The sequence below is a fragment of the Choristoneura fumiferana genome, chromosome Z (genome assembly GCF_025370935.1).
Source record: "Choristoneura fumiferana chromosome Z, NRCan_CFum_1, whole genome shotgun sequence".
Classification (NCBI taxonomy): Eukaryota; Metazoa; Arthropoda; class Insecta; order Lepidoptera; family Tortricidae; genus Choristoneura; species Choristoneura fumiferana.
In genome coordinates this window covers 27,672,229-27,694,921 of record NC_133472.1, presented here as the reverse complement: position 1 = coordinate 27,694,921, position 22,693 = coordinate 27,672,229, and the positions used below count along the sequence as shown (strand labels likewise).

Below are 22,693 nucleotides of genomic sequence, written 5' to 3'. Positions count from 1 at the left end.
TGATTAGAAATTTATACCTAGTGCCATGTACGAAGACGCGTGATTTTGTCAAAATTAGCCATTAATGGCATTGTAATAAGAACCACGGCACGCGTCACCGTGAATGACTCTACCTATAGGCACTCTATTGACGCCGTGCACTTTGAATTTCGACCAATAAAAGGAAACAATTGTCAGTCACAATCTTAAAATCCTGAAACCATTTACAGGGGTGCTCACTTAATCCAACTTATCGAAATATCTACCTACTGATAGATTTTTGGATAATTTAAAGACACAGTAAGTATTTCAATTTAAAAAACTAGATAAAATCTTCTATTTTATTAAAATATCAGTTTAATGAATATATTTATAGCTACCTATCAAGCTAAGTAGCATAATCTTAAGCATTTAAATTAAGTGGGAAAGTTTTATTTAGCGCAGTTCAATGATTTCTCTAGACGAACTACTCTCATCAAACTAGCAGTTAAGTAGGTACGTACTGGAAATTATGAGGAAGGCAAAAATTCCAGTACATTGTTGCCTAAACAAAACTTGTTGTTGTCGATGCTATCTATTTAAAAAAAAGCGGGCATGTGCGAGTCGGACTCATGAAGGGTTCCGTAGCAGCAAGTAACATAATATAAAAGTTTCCTTTACTTTACGATTTATGATGTATTCAAAAAAAGCTACTTACTAGATCTCGTTCAAACCAATTTTCGGTGGAAGTTTGCATTTGTAATTTATGAAGTCACAGGGGGGGGGGACACATTTTACCACTTTGGAAGTGTCTCTCGCGCAAACTATTCAGTTTAGAAAAAAATGATATTAAAAACCTCAATATCATTTTTGAAGACCTATCCATAGATACCCCACACGTATGGGTTTGATGAAAAAAAAATCGAGTTTCAGTTCTAAGTATGGGGAACCCGCAAAATTTATTGTTTTTTTTTCTATTTTTGTGTGAAAATCTTAATGCGGTTCACAGAATACATCTACTTACCAAGTTCCAATAGTTCTTATAGTTTCGAAAAAAAGTGGCTGTGACATACGGACGGACATGACGTATCCATAAGGGTTCCGTTTTTGCCATTTGGCTACGGAACCCTAAAAACCTTGAATGTCATGAATAAATGTTCTCTCTTTCTATCTCTAGCTAAATAGAACGCTGTTTCTGAGATTTCTTTACTGCTGATGACATGAAATAAGGATTTTGAATAAAAGTTAGTCCGTTATACTTTTTGGCGTCTTTTTAGATTTTGATTTACTATTACCTATAGAGTGCCAATTTCATGACGACTTCTTATAAATAAAATAACTTACCTAGTATTGTACTAACTGGCCGCCATTACATTAACATGAAGATTCAAAAAATCTTGATTGTAAATATTTTAATAAGGTTCAAGACCGAGTTATAGAAGCAACGGAGATTTCAAAAAGTACATTAAAAAATATTAAACAAAGCAGACCAAAAAATTCATTTGACACACCCAAGAGAAGTCGCCACAGTATAACAACTCTATATCTATACTTCCAAACAAAAGTAGTGTCTGAAGGAAGGCGGGTGTTCTCTATTTAAATTAACGATGGAAGAATTCGAAAATGCTGATTTTGTTTTATTTTTATCATGACAAAAAATCGTATTGTATTAAAATTAGAAAAGATAAATAAGCGTAATGCATATTTTTACAGTAAGGTTTATTTTGTACTGACGGTTATTCTTTACATAACTTTTACTTTATGCTTCTAAAATCCGAAGGTTTTTTTAGGAGCTCCCGAAGTGTACAGATTCAGTATTCGCTATTCAATTACGTACTTTATTTTGAATGTAAGCTAACTTTGAATCCAATCAAGCACTTCACAGATCAATAAGTAAGTATCTTAATACCACGTAGCAACAGAATCCAAGCGAGTCAAAAATTATACGAGAGCTTCCTTCACTGGTTAATTGGTGTTTCAACAGTTCCAAGAAGCGGAGCGAGAGCTATTAAATATAAAGTACACAGCTTGCCGGACTCCGCGAAGTGTTGGACACTTTTAAAGCTGCAACAATATTATTCAAAGAAATGAATTGACATCTGTTAGTATATGGAGTTTATTTTTTTATTTTGGCAACGTATAAGTACTACATTAGTTGTAGCAGGTAAACTTCTACTATTTTTTAACTTGAAATTGAGAAATGGTTTATATTTCTGTAGTTTTAAGTGGGAATATTCCGCCGTTATTAGCATTTTCTGGTTATGTTCGTGGAAGTAAAATTGTCTACACGAGCGTTGCCGCAAGGGGAATGAGCTGCCAGACTTGATAACAAAAAAGCCGCTGCTAGCTGCAAAGACATTAACGGAAGAGACGAAAATAAATCACCTATTGCCCTTTCGCAATTTTGTTCAAATTATTATGAAAGCGAATTACTTAAATTAAATTAGAGCAGGTAGAGACAGGTTTCCGGCAACGCATCCGTAACCCAGCTTAAGTTATGGATTGGGATCCATACCCAATCACCGCCGCCATATCGGCGGTGATTGCTTTCCAACAGGCGACCAGCCTGCTCGTTTTCCTCCTATCATTATAGTTAAAAATAAGACAAATCATGATCAATAGACTAGTTTCTTGTCTTGTCAGTTTAATGTTTTATGAAGTCAGGTTTTTCTTAGGCAAGAGCCTGGCTCTTAAGACTATTCAATAACTGCTTGCTTTCGCTTGAAATACCGAGGGCATGGCGCAAATCTAAAATCATTGCACTCTTAAAGCCTGGGAAGAGTCCTTCGGATGCTAAAAGTTACCGACCTATTTCTCTGCTGTGCCACACGTTCTAGTTCTTTGAGCGCATGCTCCTGAATCGACTTGGTCGCTGAGCTTGAGCTGCATTTAATTCCTGAACAGGCGGGTTTCCGGCCGGGAAAGTCATGCACCAGCCAAACACTCAAGCTCACACAGCACATAGAGGATGGCTACAAACGTGGTATGGTGACGGGGGTGGTAGCAAAGATCTCTGGCATTACTAACGATGCCGGCTTCGTGAACATCCGTCGTGAACTGCTCCACAACCGCCGTTTCCAGGTCCACTTGCACTCCGAAACAAGTCGCTGGCGATCTCAAAAGAATGGCCTCCCGCAGGGTAGCGTGCTAGCACCCACTCTATTTAACATCTACACCAACGATCAGCCTGCCCCATCGAACACCCAACGATTTCTGTACGCGGATGACCTGGCATTGGCTGCACCGAGCGGCACCTTTGGGAACGTGGAAGAGACATTGTATGCGGCTCTTGTAACGCTAAGCCAATAATACGAGCAAAACTGCCTGAGACCAAATCCTGCCAAGACACAGTCATGTGCTTATCACCTGCGAAACCGCGATGCGAGCAGGCCACTTGACGTCACGTGGGGAGGAGTACGCATTAAGCACTGCCCTCATCCGCGATACCTTGGCGTTACCCTGGACAGAACGCTCACGTATAAAAGTCACTGCGCCAACACACAGCACAAGGTGATCTCGCGTAATAACTTGCTACGGAGGTTAACCTCGACGAACTGGGGAGCTAATGCGCACACTGTCCGAACTGGTCTGGCGTTGAGTTTCTCGGCTGGGGAATATGCGTGTCCAGTCTAGCACAGTTCGGCTCATGCCAAGTTGGTAACGTCGGCCCTGAATGACACTTGCCGTATGGTCACTGGCTGTCTCAGGCGCACTCCGCTAAACCAGCTCTACCCACTGGCATGAATTGCCCCACCAGAGATTCGCAGAGAGGTTGCGTGCAGTATAGAAAAGCGGAAACAGGAACAGGATCCTCGGCACCCTCTGTATAATCACAAGTTGCCACAAGCCCGCCTGTGGAGCTGGCGAAGCTTTTTGAGTGCCACCACCCCCATCTTAGATTCCCCATCCAGCACCTGACTCTCACGGCAGAGAACCGCGCGAGCCCCGCCTGGGCTTTCTGAAAAACCCAAACACCCAGTGTGGCTGCGGGACGGCTTCCCAGAGCATGTCGCATTTGATGTCCTGTCCAGCATGCCCGTCCACCTGTACTGAGTGAGACCTCCGAGATATCGAGTAGAAAGTTTTTCTTTTAGCGCCGTTAGGAAACATTTCACGGATTTATCTTTATTTGCTCTGGTCTGGCCGGTCTGGGTGTACAGATAAAGTAAGTAGGTACACGTCTAATAATGCTAGGACAGTAACGTAATATGCAATGAATAAGTTATCGACACACTTATATCCCCCGAGCCAACCCTCGTGAAACATTACCGTTTAGGACAGGCGTGAGGCAAGGGAGCCAGCGGGTAGCCGTTTCGCGAGCAAAAAAATATAGGCACTGCTCCATTGTAAATTATTTCTTACTTAATTTAACTAACATAGTTCTTAAGTTTCTATTGTTACTAACATTCTATGGACATAATTAGTTGTCTGATAATAAAAACATATTTTTTTTTATTGAAAGAATGCTTGTACCTATGTATTTGTGGCAAGCGACTTATTTAATAACTTTTGTATTGGCAAGTCTTCGTATTCTTGGGTATAAATTATCATTGTAAATATGACATAGCTGCTTAGGCGGGCTTGCGAAGACCCGCGTCATCTACATAACCCCGAGTTCATGGTTAACCCAGGGTTACGTAGTGTCAAAATGTATGTAACTGTCATCCCTAACCCAGAGTTAATGATTTAATTTTTCAATCCTAGACTGTGCAAGCGGACCTTAAGATGTTTGTTTACCTTTTGTATTTCTTATATTTCCTATCGTTAAATAATAACAAAAAAAGGAGTTTATCGTCTTTGTGTTAATGGTGCTTGCTAATCACAGTAGTTTAAAATATGCCTGTAGAATTTTAATAATAGCATTTAACTCGACTCTGGCCCCACTAATAACATTCTACTTGTTTCACCTGCTTCATGGGTCGGAATACCTAAGTAATTAATTCATGGAAACTGCCGCGACATGAAAATTAACTGAGACTTAGCACAAATGGGATTTGCATATTGAGTCGCACATTTTTCGCTATGCTATATATGTAGAGTATTCAAAGGTAGAACTTACCGACAGCGTGATGATCTTGTCGAACAGCATTATCGGGGGCATGTGGAAGTCGAAGACAAAGTACTGAAACCAAAGGACAGATTTAACCCACAAGTCCAGGACCAAAAATGGATGACATTTTAGGCTTTACTCTAAGTACTTCAGAAGACTCGAACCCCACTGAAAATCAGCATTCGATTTACTGAGGCAGCATGTTATATTGTTTTGTGTCTTTTTTTATTATATTAATATATATAATTATAAGGTTAAAATTCAACTACGATAGGTTTTTCAGGGTCGTCTTACATCGAGACAGAGGCTTTATTCAACATAATTCTTTTTTATTTGCAATAAAAGTTTTATCAGAGGACTTGAATTTGTATTTAGTGTTCTAAATGCAACAAATCTATATTGTCCGATAGAAAAAGTGTTTTTGAATGTATTTTGTGATAACGAACAAAACTAATAAGTAATAAGCAAATTGGTAAGGCAAATCTATGCTGCCACTTGAGCACTTGAGCGTTATTTCTTCGTTGCGATTTAGCCAACCAAAATCAGTCGGTCAGTCAAGAAGGCGATAAAAATTTAAACCTTTGCTACGCAGTCCGGGTTACCTTTGAGAATTTCTGTGCTTTTAGGCCGCTAACGAGATCGAGACCTGCAGTAACTTTGGCCAAGACCGAGATCTTGATCTTGGTCAGACCTTTACAATTACTGCTTTACCTTTTTCTAAAATTTGTGAAAATGTACTCCCTTTCTATCTAATACCTTTTTTTTGCCTTTTTTTGCTTTATATATCAGGATCTCGGAAACGGCTCGAACGATTTTGATGATACTTGGTATGTAGTGGTTTTCGGGGATGACAAATCGATCCAGCTTGGTCTTATCTCTGGGAAAACGCTTATTATAGAGTTATAGCCCGAGCAAAGCTCGGTCGTCCAGGTTCTGTGTAATAAAACCTAAAACTAACTAATAAGATAGGGTGTAAATCGACTGTCGCAAATTGTAAGGCATAATGTTATGTTTGCCATAACTCTTTTTTCTCTGAAACCATTTATTTTTCAGAATTGTTACAAAACAAACCTAACATAACCTATAGTTCTACAAGATGACCATTTAAAAATTGATGGTTTCAACGGGAAAAGAATTACGACTAACAATAATTATGATAAACATAAATGATCTCTAATAATTATCTTTTATTATTTTTGCACTGAGATGTCTTTGAAAAGTTATTTCTACAAGCACCATGTATTTTAAACTCAAGGTAACAAAATATACACTCATATTCACAACTGAATCTAACCGCTAAATATTAGCTTAGGATAATGCCATAATAAATGAGGAGGAATTCAGAGTGAATACGAAAGTGAACACCCAGTTATTTCGCGTGGGTTTTGAAATGTTTCGCTTCACAAAAGGCTGAATGTCGCGCAGTTTTGCTTTCTTTCGTTCTTCCCAATCCGAATACCCTTTAGTCCTTTATACCGACTTTGGCAAAGTAAGAATTTCAGAAAGCAGCCGTCAAGCATTTAAAAAGGTAAAGAGGTTTGTCGGGCTCTCCTAGGTTATACGGGTATTATACATTTTTAAGTAAGTATACTTAATATATTGTAGGGTGATGCAGTAGGTATTCACTTCTTTAAACAGGATTTTTTATTGATAGAATAGTATAAAAGGTAGATTAGGTACCTATAAATAAAAACTACATTAAAATCAAAAAAATAATAATTATAAAATGTAAAAATTAATAAAATAAAATAAGCTATAACTAAAAATCATTAAAATTAAATAAGTTAAAACTACTTATAATAAATCTAAAAATTTACCCTGCGGTATCAAATGGTACCAAAGATGCTGGCAGCATTTCCGCTCTGGATCGTAAGGCTTCTTTAAACTTGCTCAGTGTTCTTAATTATATTACGTTTACAAACGGAAAAACCGTCATTTAAAATAGTCGAACCATTGCAAACCTAGTGTGGTAGGTATACCTATAGTCAGTATAAAAAAAACAATAATTTACTTAGATACTCACCTCATTGTAGTAGGGGCAGTTCGTGCTCTCCTTGACGCTGGTGTACTTGCGTCCGTCGCCGACCTGCACGCACACGACCGGGTCCATGTTCAGGCCGGCCAGCTGCCGCGCCTCGATCACCGTCACGCACACCTGGAAGTCCGCCGCCTTCAGCGCCGACGGCCCACCCGTGTCCAGGGCGCTACGACTACACAAACAAATCACCTGATTTACACGAACTAGCAGAATTGTAGTGCGAGCTTTAGGTGCTGGAGACTTGGATATTGTGAAACTTCTTCGCTCTCCAAAATCCAAGCACTAAAAATAGCCAGCAGACAATTAGCAAGATAATTGGTTTTGGATGTATATATGTATATTGGATAATTGTCTGCTCATCATCTATATTGTCTGCTTATCCTCTATATGTCTGCTTATCCTCTATATTTGTCTGCTTATCTTCTATATAACCAAATGTTTTCTCCTAACTAGATTAGCTGGAAAGATCTCTTTTTAGGGATAAGCTTGCCTTTGTTCTCCTCTCTCTGTATTTGTATTTTTAATTTTATGTGCAATAAAGAGTTTACATACATAATTGGTTATAGTAAAGTAATAAGTAACTTGATTTCATTGTTTACGAAACATAACTCTCAGTAGGAACTTAGGCGACTGAGTTCTGCTCAAAGTTTTCTATTGTTAAATAGCGTTTTTGGAGAAGACAAGAATTTAACAAAACTTTAACAGTAATGGTAAAACGTACACTAAATAAAATCTAAAAAGAAACATAAATAGGTAACTTAGTCGTGTCTGACCTACATTTCAACTCTAGACCTGTGCACAATTTCTACACTGAACCGCTGCACCACTTCGCTGGTGAAAGAGCTATCAAAATTATCGATCTTGTTGTTCGTGAAATTTTTGCTAAAACACAATGCCAAAGTCGAATGTTTTCCTCTATTTTTTTTTTGTAAATATTATTACGGTGCTTATTAAATTAATATAAAATTAAAATATCACATTTGAAATCCTCACAGTAAGACGTGAGTTAACTACTATTAGCGCTATCTAGTGGTGCTTTAGTGAACTATTTTCCGTAAGTAAACGTATTTCTTATAGGTTTTCCTGTAATCTACAAGCAATGAACTATATTTTGTACTTTTTTCAAAATTTAGTCTCAGTAGTTTCTCAAATCAGGGGGAATGTACAATTTTCGTCTTCTTATATGAATAAAATCAAAACTATTTAGGTATTTCACAATAATATCAAAAATATATTTGAGATCCTCATACTGAGCCCTTTAATTTCCTAATCTGTGCCCCTAAATGACTCTTATTTTAAAAAATATATTTACTTTGCTCATCTGTGTTTGAGTTATAGGATTACACCATCCTACCAAATTTCACCTGATTTGATTTAGTAGATTCGGAGCAAATTGGCTGTGACAGACGGACGGACAGACAGACAGACGCACGAGTGAGTGATCCTATAGGCACTATAAGGGTCCCGTTTTTTGTACGGAACCCTAAAATCATTATTAATTCAAACACATGTCCCTGAAATAAATAAATAAATATAAATAAATATTCAAGAATGCCTTGTTTAAACGGCACTTAGACGGATGCAGAATATTATCTGTATCACGTACATCTTTTTGAGCTTAGGCGTATCAGTAGGCGAGCGCGTGTCGACGAGCAGTTCTTCTGAGGACATGGAGGTCTGGCTGGAGGGCCGCTCGGGCTCCGTGGAGGGCCCCGGCTCGAGCAGCCCGCGCTCCTCGTCGGTGCTGGCGCTGCGCGGGCGCGCGCGCCCCAAGCGGATCAAGCTGCGCATACTCTTCATCGTCGTTGGCCGCTTGCGCTCGCGTTCCGAAATAGTAACCACCTTTTCTGAGCCCATCGAGAACCCACGCCTGTGTAATACCAAGAATAAATAGATCGATTAGGTTTTTTAGACTCTATTGGTTATAGGTCTTCGTCCTACTAAATGTTGCTTTAGTTCGGTAAACTTGGTACAGTCAACAGCACCAATATCTGACACAACTAGCGTGCATAAATATCTGATACGACTTTATTTCTAGCGCCGGAAGGACGTGTCAGATATTTTTGCATGCTGCGCTGTTGCAGATATTAATGCTGGTGACTGTACATCGGGTGGTAGGTAGGTAGGTGTGATTTGATAACTGAAGTCGTCAAATGTTGAATATTCTAAAAGATGTACTGGTACCTAATAATTAAGTACTTTCGAATAACTATTTCGAACCCCAAATATTATTCAAACTTTTTACAATAAACATAATTCTCTGTAAATTGCAGGTAATTATAGTGTCAATATTATTAAAAATCGGCCAAGAGCGTGTCGTGTCGGACACGCCCAAAATAGGGTTCCGTAGCCATTACGAAAAAAATAAGTAATATTTTTCTAAGGATTCCGTATTTTATACGGAATCTTCCAAGTTTGGGTATGTTTTATACCTTAGGCTGCTATTTTCTCTTAAACTACTAATATTCTCAAGCAAACTTAGCCGTAATTGTTATTTGCACTTTAAAGTTGAATATTTCGCAAACAAATCACTGAATCGAACAATCGTCTCAGAAAACCCCTAATGGTTTAAAAAGACCTATCCAATGATACCCCACACTATAGAGTTGGATGAGAAAAAAAATACGTCTATGGGAGGTAACCTAAAAAAAAATTTTTTTTCATTTTTTATTGTACCATTTTGCCGGCATAGTTTACATATATATCCGTGCAAAATTACAGCTTTCTAGCACTGATAGTTCCTGAGCAAAGCCGTGGACGGACAGAAAGACAGACGACAGATAGACAGACATGGCGAAACTATAAGGGTTCCGTTTTTGCCATTTTGGCTCCGAAACCCTATAAAGGCGATTTATTATCTTTTGACTACGGATACACAACCACACAGTACGAGTTTACCGAGTGTAGGATTTATCATGATCTTATCGGTACAATGGAGCCGTACCTTTTCCAATGACTAGGAATAAACATCGATCCACCGGGTACGTAGGAAAGGAAACCGTAACGGGTGACGAATAGGTATAGAATTAATGAGGGGTGGTCTATGTAAATGTTTACCTGAGAATACGTTTTCCGACACTTTTGATTCTGCGTGCACGAGATTCGTCACCCGATTCAATGTCCACGACTGCCTCCTTGTTTTGCAATGATCGTTCGAGGATGGCTATGTTTCGCTGGATATCCTCTAGAGCGTTATCGTCGTCGGCGTCGGAGGCGGCGGAGCTGCGCGAGCCGGCCAGCGAGCCGCGCGAGCCGGGTGCGGAGACCAGCGCTGACCGCGCCGAGCCCGCCTCGCTGGTTCGGCTCACAGCGTCGTTGACAGGTGGCGCGATCAGGGTGGCAGGAGCCGTGTAGAATACGTCCATTTCTACAAAGACCTAAGGAAATGACATATGATTCATTCATTTTTGATACTATCAGAAAAGAAGTACGAGTAGTGTAAATTCCTTGTAGGGAATTTAATAGAATAATCTATGGAGAGGGCTGTAAACCTACCAAAACTACAAACCCTAACGCCTACTGCCTTAATTCCCTAACCCTACCATAGATCAATACATATAAATAAATATAATAAAGTCGGGATGTCTGCACCATGAGACCTACGGGTTACAGACGGATAGGGGTAGTGGGATAATCACTGCTAGTTACACAGACTCATGCAACTAATTAAGGCTGAAGGTGTCTTATGCCACAGTGATGAAAACGTGATAAATGATACAACGTCGACTTCCAAACTCAAAGAGACTTTATTTACAAATTTACAAGGTTTTCATATTAAATTCTGCTTATAAATGTGTGAGTACGTAAATATACTCGTCTTTTAATATGTATTTTGTTAACTTAACGAAATCTACCTTTAGCACTTCGCCTGTGCTAGATGCGATTGTGCAGTTTCTTGTTCCAAATCGTGGTGCTGATGTCGCAGTGGTATGTTCACTGCACGTGAACAAGTAGGTATGTAAGTACAGCAATTTCTTGATATACCTATGTAGGTACTTTTAAAAACGACCTTTTGGCTCCGCCGTTTAGTTCAAAGCTATATCTATCCGTAGTTTCATAATTTCAATTATAGCTCACATTGCAAATACTGCCTTCCGCACAGGAGTATTTCCAAACGCCTGTATAAAAGCCCTAGTTCATCCAATCTACAAGAATGGTAATCGTAGTATAATATCAAACTAAAGACCTATTTCCGTCCTATCTACTATTTCTAAAATACTCGAAAAACTTCTTAACAGACGTCTAATCAAATTTTTGAATGAAAACAATATTGTATCCGCTCAGCAATACGGTTTTCGACCAGGAATTTCCACCGAGGATGCCGTCCTCGATCTTGCCTCTCATATCACATCTGCTCTTGATCAGGGTCGCAAATGCATATGTGTTTTCCTTGATTTGCAAAAAGCTTTTGACACTGTACATATTCCTGCTCTTCTGTCTAAACTTGACTTGACACCGAGATATTGCTCTAAATATATTCCGTGATTACCTAAGAAACCGCTCACAAAGAGTCATAATTAACGGACTTCAAAGCGACGAAGCTTCCATCGAGTACGGCGTCCCTCAAGGCTCAATACTTGGACCAACGCTCTTCCAAATCTACATCTACCAACTCTGCGACTTGAATCTTCCGTACTACAATTTTTTTACCAACGCTAATGATACAGCACTAGTTTTTCAGGGTTGCAGCTGGACTGGCGTCAAATCTATGGCTGAGGATAATTTCGCCATAGTAAGCAATTGGTTGACGCAAAACTTACTAACCCTCAATATCTCAAAATCATTTTTTATCCCCTTTTCCATTAAAAACAATACCCAACCTCCCACAACCTATGAAATTCGGGTTCACGCAAATTGCAACAATGCTGGGAACTGCAGATGTCTTTCTATATCACAAACTAAAATTATAAAATATCTTGGTGTCTATTTTGACCGAAACCTACATTGATATCCACAAGTCGACATGTTTGCCACTAGAATCAGATAATAATAATAATATGTTTATTTCTTAGAATATGGTACAAAAGATGGTCGAATTACATTAAGTGCGTCATATCCTGCCTCATCGGCGTAGAAATGTTAGAAATACAATTTTATATTCGTTAAAATAAATTAAATTATCCAATTATTGGCGCAAAAATTAGCTAAGTTTAATTTAAAATTACAATATTATACAATCTTATGGAATAGATTAGTTTAATAATAATTCAGGAACTCATTAATTGAATAGAAACACATGTCAAGCAACCAATTAAACAATTTCTTCTGAAATTTATTTACATCTAGTGATTTTATGTCATTTGGAATCTTATTATATATTTTAATAGACATTATATATAAATTTTTACCATATATTTTCATTTTTTGTCTGGGAACATACAGTTTGTTTGGATATCTTCCATTTGTTTTTTTACGAACGGTATCATATAAAGGAAACCGATCAGGGTGTTTCCTGACAAACTTAGCTACTTCATATATGTATAAGCAGGGTAAGGGAAGAATTTTTAGCTTCTTGAATATTGGTCTGCAGTGAGCTAAATAGTGAGCGCCACATACAGCTCGAATGCATTTTTTTTGGGTTATAAATGCTCTCTGCACGTCAACTGAGTTGCCCCAAATGATCAGCCCATAGCGTAACACAGACGACACATATCCATGATACGCAGATAGGGCGGCCTCTCTAGACGTTAGCATCCTAAGCCTTCGTAGAGCAAACACAAATCTGTCTAGTCTGCTACATACGCTATCGATGTGTAATCTCCAGTTAAGATGCTTGTCTATAGTTATACCAAGAAAGGAAGCCGAGTCAACCGTATTTATTGAACTGAAATTAAACAGACATCTTATTCACATATTTAAAACACTTTGACAATCTGCCGACACAGAAACCCTCAACACTGTCTATTCTGCACTCTGTACCTGTCTTGACTTACTGTGTGCCTGCTAGGGGTGATGCGACTAAAACTTATTTCCTAAAAGTCGAGAGAGCTCAGAGAGCTGTGCTCAAAGTCTTACACTACAAAAATTTTAGATTTCCAACGAAATACCTGTACAATATCGCTAAAGTGTTGACAGTGAGACAGCTCTTTATACTCCGCTTCATTTTGCGCAGGCATGCGCAAGTACGGCAACCAGATCCTACTAAAAGAATTTAATTTAGACGACCAGATGGCCAAGTGGTTAGAAAACCTGACTACGAAGCTTGAAGAACCCTTGAGCCCCGTGTCGGGGCAGATATTTTTATGAAAAATACGAATGTGTGTTCTCGTGTCTTGGGTGTTTAATATGTATTTAAGTATATATCTATATCTATATAATTATATTTATCCGTTGCTTAGTACCCATAACACAAGCTTTGCTTAAGCTTACTTCGGGACTAGGTCAATTGGTGTGAATTGTCCCGTGATATTTATTTATTTAATTACAGAATTTGCCCTCCCATATCACATAAAACTAATTTTTTTTCGAGATAATAAGACAAATAATGTTTTGAACATAATTAGATTAAGTAGGTTAACTATTACTGAATTATTAGGTAATTTATTAATTATTCCTTTTCTTAATAAAAATGTTTAATTTTACTTTCTAGCTACTTGGATATACCTAGCATTAATCTATTAGCTCGTATACGTGACGAGCACTGACTTACAAGATAATTACAGGCCTTGCCTAGTTTGTGAGTCAGGATTCAACTTATTTAATTGTGCTGTATAACCTAAGTTTTCTTTTCTTTGTAATTGTTTATTTCCTCTCTTGTGCAATTATGTATTATTAAATAAAATAATTGTCTTGTCTTGTCTTGTCTATCCGTTTGAAAACATTTTGATGTCTGGTACACCTCAAAAAGCAAATTTGGACATGCATTTTACGAAATTACAGAATAAAGTTATTATGATATCTATAATAAGAAAAGAGCACCAGCACACTATTAAAAAAAGATCTTTTTTAATATCTATAAATAAATTGAGTTTCATGATTGTTATTCAACAGGGAGAGTGACGGTGATGTATGTAGATACCTGCTACTTAAATATGGATCGCTCAAAGCGAATAATGTAGGTATCGTTATGATACAGGTGTGTGCACGCAAACTGAATCAAGCTTGCTTCAAAGTACCTACCTATCACTTAATTTAACTATTAGTATTAGACATCGAATACAATGCATAATATTTAAGTTGTACAATTAAATTCATTTGCTGAAATTAAGTAACGTCTTTTAGTTGGAATAAGTAATTCTAATTAAGCAAGCAATTATATGTACCTAGAGTGTACCTTCCTATATTATAAAAAGTTGTTAATTAAATACCTTACAGGTACCTTACCTTACCTTATACTTTTGCAGGTGGTAGGACCTTGTGCAAGGTCCGCCCGGATTGCTACCACCATTTTGTTCGCTAATCCTGCCGTGAAACAGCAGTGCTTGCACTGTTGTGTTTCGGCGTGGAGAGTAAGACAGCCGGTGAAATTACTGGCACTTGAGGTATCCCATCTTAGGCCTCTAGGTTGGCTGCGTTCTGCAATCCCACTGGTGTTGCAGGTGTCTATGGGCGGTGGTGATCTCTTATCATCAGGAGACCCACTTGCTCGTTTGCCATCCAGTTGAATAAAAAAAAATACTAATACCTAAGTGAAAACCTCAGACACCCCAAAAATATTTTTTCATTGTAAATAAGTTGTTTGCATTTAGTTTTGAATACCTTAATTATTTCAAAAAATATTCATGTGTTTTGATAAGTCAGTAGTTCTACTTGATTTCTAACAGTACACTCATATGTACCGTGTGTGGCCTACTACAGGGGCAAATAATTAAAACGTAGATCGTACTCGTCAAACTCAACAATATTAGTTCAGCGACTTTAAAATAATTCGTTTTTTAATTTTTATTACACTTTAAAGTTTATTCGAAGAAGCAATGTAGGAAGCTGTTGTACCGCGGACAGTTTTTCCTTTTATGATTTTTAGAAAAATAGCTAATTATGGAATAAATATCAGATATTAAAATATCTAAAGATACATACATCATTTGGCTATGTTATTCGATAAAAAACTAAGCGATTCGGTTATTAATTTTGAAACGGTAGGCTCACGAAAAAAAAGGGAAAAGAGTCCAAGGTACAACACCCTTGATATACCTTGGACATTTGAGGTTGTACCTTGGACACGTGATTTTTTGACAAGAAAATATTTAATGTTTATATGTTCTACTTATTTATAAAATCAGTGACTTATTTACTGGTTATTGGCACACAGCAGTTTTCCCGCCAAGTTCGTACATATTATTTTATAGATCAAACAAAAAGTTACCTTAGTTTTTAGTTTAGACGCTGATTACATGATGAAATCGTATTGATCAAATGACTAAATTACTTAATTTTAAGTAAAATACCTGTGACTTTCGTATTCGTTCATTTAACTTGCAATGTAGTATGTACCTATGCCTGTATGTACAAATGTGCGGGTCAAATCTTGCAAGTTGAATTTGACCCACTTCCAGTAGCCGGATTGACTTGAAATTTGGCATTCTTATGTAAATCTGATGACAATACAATAATCGCATAGTGACATTCTGGTGGCCCTACTAGGATCGTCTCTGAACCGAAATGTAGTTTAGATGACGGTGAAAGTACAATCAACAAAATGTATAGCCAGCAAATAATTTTTTCTTATTATTAAAAAAAAGTTATCAACTGACTCGGTATATGTTAAAAGGCTTGTAAAAATGAATATTATCACGAAATTAGTTATTAAAATGTTCCAAAAGCATTTTTTATAGTCCATTTACATGTTTTAAGGGATGGGGTATAAAAAAATGGACCAACGGATCTCTTGGCAAAATACGAGTACAAAATCATAATTTGCAAGCTTTTCTGAGTTCAAAACTGCGGTCCCCTAATTTTGCATACGCAACTTCCCTTGGCGCCTGCTCTATATATTGCATATTGTTGTAGTGTTTTGTCCGAAGCTGAGATGATGATGATAATTTACATATTACAGAGAAACACACAGAGAATTGTATATTACTGAGCAATGATTTTTTTCTGGGGCCGTTTAGCAGCACCGTTGGTACAGTCAACGTCATAAATAAGTCTTTTGTACCTTGTCATTGTTAGGCATCTGTAGGAACGCAATTTTTTTTAAATGAGTGTGTGGCAACGCGTAGAAGTGTGGTATATTTATCAACGTGTTTCCTCGGCCCGCGGGCGAATTGTCAGAAAAAGTTGTAGTTAAAAGTACCACAAAGGCTTATCCCGTCTTCAATTATTTAAACATTCATGTAATCCTTTTATGAAACTCGGCTTCGCCTTAGGACTTACCTAGGACCCTTGTTACGTAACAATTGCATAAACTACCTTCTATTCTGGTTTTTACTTATTTAATTAACATCTTGCACATTTGTAATCCACTCTTCGAGCACTTTTATAACCTTCCTACCATTTTATACAAAAAATAATTTAAAATCCTAAACAAGATTGGAGAGGATTTCTGAAATCCTCCAGGAAATCAAAAGATAAATGTTTAATTGTTGACATAATACTTACAAGTATTTTACTGTTCAATGTTGAATATTTGTACATATTTTCGTTATGTTTTTGGCTTAGGCGTCGGTACCTAATACATTGAGGCCTTCTAATGTTGACATCAGTTTACTTAATTTCCCAAAAGAAATGTGTTGTAAACTGGCCGCTTAGGGTTGGTTGGTGTAACCGATGTCACACAAATGGGTCAGTGGCGCGGCAGCTGGCAGCTCGGGCTGGCTCGGAGGTTATCATCATTAAAATTCAGAGCGACTCGCAGCGGCGGCCGAACTCCCCCGCGCCCCGGTAGGCATTGTACCTACTATCTGCGCCCTCGCTCGGCCGGCTTGTTAAGAGATAACTATCTCGGCTCTAATTTTGCGGAATACTTAACCACACGTCGTGACACCATGTCACACACACACACACACCCAGCATAATCCCAAAGCGCAGATGAACCTATGCGGCCGAAATCTACTAAATCACTCGAATATTTTTCAAAACTTTTTATTCGACAACCCAACTCATAAGAGTTCATCAATGAAATAACCGAAACATTCCACCGAAATATGAGAAGAATAATTTAAAAGGTTCAGGGAATTAAGTCAAAAGTAAATAAGATGTGAATGGTTTCATATACTCGTAATCCGGGTGTGGCCTGTACTACCTAAGAGCAAAAAATTTAAACATAGATCGTCCTCGTCAAACTAAACAACAAAAGTTCAGCGACTTTTAAAAATAATGAAGTCTTTGTATTTTCCTTTTTTCATACAAATTAAATAATGCTATCAATGTACGCCATCCTAGACCACAACTGACGTCGCCTGTCACGCTACAAACATCAAGCATTTTACTTTCCATTGCTTCTTCTAATAAAATTAAAAGTGTAATAAAAAATTAAAAAAATATTATTTTTAAAAGTTGCTGAACTAATGTTGTTCAGTTTGCCGAGTATGATCTACGTTTTAATTATACTAGGTACGAGTTACTCTTAACATACTTAGTGTATTTATGGTGGACTAGTCCAGTGGAACTAAATTGTCCCCCGATTTGTACGGCAAATAGTGGTTTGTGCCCTGGTAAAACCGAAGCCAAGCCAAAACGTTATTCTGATTTGGATGATTTAAATTGACTTGAAATAACAATATGTCGAGTTGAAACAAATTATCCTTTATACCTGGCTTGATTAAAGTAATATCATAAAAGAAATAAAAAATTCATGCAAGGCCAAGAAAAAGTTAACCCTGCTAAATAAGATTGTGTAGCCAGGACTCAAATTAAGCTTTTAATAAAAAAAAACATCTTGATAATCTCCTTGTTATTCTCAAAACTTCGTAAAGGATTAGCAATAATATCTTTTATAAATTCCGATAATTATATATGAATTGCTACGTCTAAGCCCAGTCGTGGTTATATATTTTATGATTGGTTATTCGGTGTTTTTTTGTCTTTTATTTAAGTAGCAACCTGAGTTATGGGTGCATAAGAGAAATTCGTGTCTGTACTCCTGTGCAGTGGTAGTGTACGGGTATGGCACGCAGCACGAAATGCTGAGGACCTGGGTTCGATTCCCAGCGCTGGTCTCTTTTTCTGGTTTTTCTGTGCATCCATGTCTCAGTTTGTATTTTCGGTGTATATGTTTTTATGCAAAGCCCGCCCACCTCCAATTCCAAAATGTAATATTACATTTTGGATATGTCACACAGATCCAACTGACAACACCACCCGAGACGCTCACGTAACGTGTTTCAAACTTTATACAAGCTCAATCTGAAAGCTACACTTAGTAAGCACTTAGTACACAATTGTTTCCATATAAAACGAATGACTTAGGTCCTAACTAGTAAACATTAAGAGAAACTCTAAACTACTCAATTATTTTTCTCTACATTAAGCTCTCGACTACATCAAGGAGGTTATACAATACTAGTGTAGCTCTTTGAGAAGAAGTTCAGTGCGCCCTCAGCGCGCTCCATCTATATGGCTCTATTAAGGAGGTACGTACCTACTTAGAACATTTCATGTGCCTACATAATTGACTTTGTTCCTACTCTCATTTTTTACTTTAACATGCGATGCGATTCTAATAGGTACAAACACAAATTGGTTTATATCATCAACAACAAAAAGAAACAGCTATTTCTTCAACAGAAAATAATATACAGAGTTACAATTAATGTATGCAGTAGGTATGCAGCTTTACGTAGGTAAAACAATTTTTTGAGAATCGTCATTAAAATTAAAATGATAGATAACATCTGAAAAGAATATAGGAGTAAGTGCATACTTAATTATTTACGCTGCGACTATACTAAGTGTGTGAAAGAGTTTATTAAAACCTCGATTTTTGATCACGTGAAATTTCGGCAACAGCAGCATGTTGATTGATAGCAGGGCAGGATGTCGAATAAGTTACAATCAATGAATATATTTTTTATTCCGTGTGTGGGTATTGCTGGCGCGGGGTGCCGGGTGGCGGGGGACGGGCCGTGCGTGATGCAATTTTTTTAGTTCTCCCTTTTTCAGCAACAAGATTATGACGGTAATGAAGGACGGACAAGGTAATGAAGGACATAAGCTTATTGGGACACTAACTGTTAGCCACGATTCTGCTGCAAAAAAATTGTTTATCGTTATCCCGCTGGGGCTATTTATAATACGACCAACCATTTACAAAATGTATAATAAAAAAATAATAAATATCACGGGACAATTCACACCAATTGACCTTGTCCCAAAGTAAGCTTAGCAAAGCTTGTGTTATGGGTACTAAGCAACGGATAAATATAATTATATAGATAGATACATACTAAAATACATATTAAACACCCAAGACCCGAGAACAAACATTCGTATTTTTCATACAAATATCTGCCCCGACACGGGAATCGAACCCAAGACCTCAAGCTTCGTAGTTAGGTTCTCTAACCACTAGGCCATCTGGTCGTCTATGTTCATACACAACTGTGGGTGATAAGTGATAAAACTAATAGACAAAGCAAGCGTTATCGTTTTTTTTTTAAAAAAATGACGATACCAAAGGCAGAAAAATATCACTGATTCTTATTTGTAATAAATTTTTCAACGAGCCGATATACAATGTTTTACATCGAACTACTATAAAATACAAGCTTATTTATTTTTGCGAGTGATACATATCTACCTATTGTTTTACGGAATGCGGTATAAAAACAAAACAGTTATAACAAAAAATGCAATATATGCCCAAAATATAACAGAGATGGGACGGATGCCCAGGAGGTTGACAGCGTAGCGCACGTCGTATCGAAATGCTGATAGATTAACCGGCACAGGAGCTACTAGTGCGAATCTCTAGAGATGTGTGAGTTATCTGCTAAAACGTACTCAGTTAACTACTCACACTGAACTGAAAAAAATGGGATCCACAAAACCGCCCGACATCACACGAGATGAGTGATAGAAATGAAAAGCTTACCTACTAAATCGAAATTTACTAGGTACCTCTATGGGCTACGACTTATCGCGCAAGCCACGCGCCATAGAGGAACTTACTTTTGAGATACTTAACACATATTGTGAACCGCTAGAAGTTATTGTTGTTTCTTTGTGCTGTTCTTATTGTTCAGGAACCGAAAAAAATCATAATGATATAAAAACCGTCGAAGTGGTCCACGCACTCAGAGATATACACACATTTGAAAGCAAGCTAAAATACGATTGTATACTATAGTACAAAGTATAGGTATAAGAAAAACAATGTTTAATTTTGCTTTTGGTGAAAATTAACCAGTATTCTAACTAGAAAAGAAAAACGGCCATTTTCAAATGTAATAAAAGGAAAACCTTAACTTATGCTGTCAGAGTTTGCTTATTGCACAATTCCCTATTTTTTTGCTCCCACAGTTTTGTATGAAAATGTCTAAGTATACGTTTTCAAAAATCTTTTGACCGCGTAGAATTCAAGTGTTTTTTTGTCAACCCCATGTGTACCTAGTTGTGTAGTGTAGGTAGGTACGATTGAAGCCAAATGAAGAGGTAAATTTATAAAATAATAATCGTAAATGATTACTGCGTCTTAAAAAAACATCAAATGTAATCTAAACTTGTACTTACACGAATGTTTTGCCATTTTCGAACCAACTTTGAAGTGAAAATATCAGAGAAACATTGCTTCAGTGCGAAATCTCAAGAGAAAACAGAATTGTATTATCCATTTTAGTACTGTTTTCAAACTGTTTCATTTGAGTTAATCCTAGCTACCTACTTGATTCTTACAACTTCCAATTAATTATGATCGTACCAGAAAAGGTAACAAGTCGGTAGTTCGGCTACATACAAATAGGTACTATATTAAATTAAAATATGGATCAGCCGCTTCTGGGAATTCATAAGTGATTCATCCTTAGCACTTTTGATAAATATGCTAAATTATTTCTCGAGTCGAGATATTTCATTACTAATTAAAAAGTTTAATATTTAGTAATTCTAATCTATCTATATCATACCTTGAAACGAGCAATTCTTCAATATATATATAACTATCGATAAAAATACAATATGGACCGTCTCAGAAAACTTAAGGTACCTACCCAGTGCCTAACACTCGCAAGTGGCCTCTTAAGCAGAGAATCATGTGTTCAAACGGCTCGCACCTCATGCGAAATTCATGTGCGAAATACATTTCAGATTTACCACGAGCGTTATGGTTAAGGAAAATATCGTGAGGAAACCTGTAAAAACCTGCGAAGAAATTCAATGGTGTGTGAAGTTCCCAATCCACACTGGATCCGCATGGGAACTACGGCCCAAGCCCTCTCATTCTGAGAGGAGGCCTGTGCCAAACAGCGGGGCGTATATAGGCTGCGATTATGAATTTTAGTACAAATAGATTGAATCTATTAACCAAAGCATTAGATAGATTTCGAATATTTCCTCACTGTAAGTAGTAGGTACTCGTAATAATGGAACCAATAAGGATAAATACACAAAAGATAAATAAGAGATATCGCGCCAAGCTTGTTTTCGATAGCAGTTGACAAAGAAAATATATTATTATATGAGATAAGAATAATAAACGCCAGAGTGCGAGTATATTTCCCACAATTGTTTGAAGTAAGAAAGAAAAACCTGAACAAAGAGCGTGCCCTACAGACCAAGCGTAATAAATAATTCAGCTGCTGTCCCGTATTTATAATAAAATAACTACTCAGTGATTTCATAGCCACAGTTAGTAAAAACGTAGAAACTATCATGTTATGCCACAAAGTTACATCACATGGGAACAAGCGGTTTCTATCTTAAACAGAAAACCAGCGCCGCAGCGGCAGCGGCTGGTCGCGGCGTCTACTGAGTGGGCTAGCTGGTTGGCGTACCTACCTAGTGTATTATTAGTATTAGGTATATACAATGGTATTGTAAGATAGAATTCTTCAAATTTCACATTCTGGTAATCTTACTAAAAGTTAAAAATTCTAAAATGCAAAACAGAGACGCAATGACATTTCATACAGAAAACAGTTTTTTTATGTTTTTTATATCGAGAGATTAAACGGATCAAGATCTTAGGGATTATTATTTAATAAAACGGAAGCATGAGTGGTTAAGAAAACGCAAGGGTTTTTTGGCTTCTATTATAATTATAACAAACCCCGGCTCGCACCTCTGAGTTTTTCGAAATTCATGTGCGGAATTGCATTTGAAATTTACCACGAGATTTGCGGTGAAGGAAAACATCGTGAGGAAACCTGCACTAACCTACCAAGCGATTCAATGGTGCGTGCGAAGTTCCCAATCCGCACTGGGCCCGCGTGGGAACTTTGGCCCAAGCCCTCTTGTTCTGAGAGGAGGCCTGTGACCAGCAGTGAGACGTATATAGGCTGGGATGATGATGATGATGATTATAATTATAAATATAGAACTTCACTTTTCACTTCAAATGCGACAAAACATAAAAGTTACCTACTTAAAAAATCGGCGCATGTGTCGGGAATTTCACATATTTACTTCCTTACTAATTTACATGTCTAAATATATATATATTTTTTTGATATTTTCATTATTTTTTTTTATTTCGTCCGGGATCCATCGGGGTCCGGGGTCGATTCCCGAGCTGAGTAAAAGTTTTTTTTTAATGTATGAATGCAGTTTTT

The 22,693-nt window shown here is 37.3% G+C and overlaps 1 protein-coding gene across 1 annotated transcript in view; it reads right to left on the bottom strand.

Moving 5' to 3' along the window:
- Positions 1-22,693, bottom strand: part of LOC141433137 (otoferlin-like) — a 58,522-nt gene that overhangs the window by 33,583 nt on the left and 2,246 nt on the right. Inside the window, exons 2-5 of the mRNA XM_074095008.1 lie at positions 10,104-10,423; positions 8,653-8,916; positions 7,032-7,218; positions 5,018-5,080 (exon numbers count right to left, since the gene is read on the bottom strand). Coding sequence (XP_073951109.1) covers positions 5,018-5,080; positions 7,032-7,218; positions 8,653-8,916; positions 10,104-10,411 — 822 coding nt within the window. The 5' untranslated portion in view covers positions 10,412-10,423. The remainder of the gene's footprint in view (positions 1-5,017; positions 5,081-7,031; positions 7,219-8,652; positions 8,917-10,103; positions 10,424-22,693) is intronic.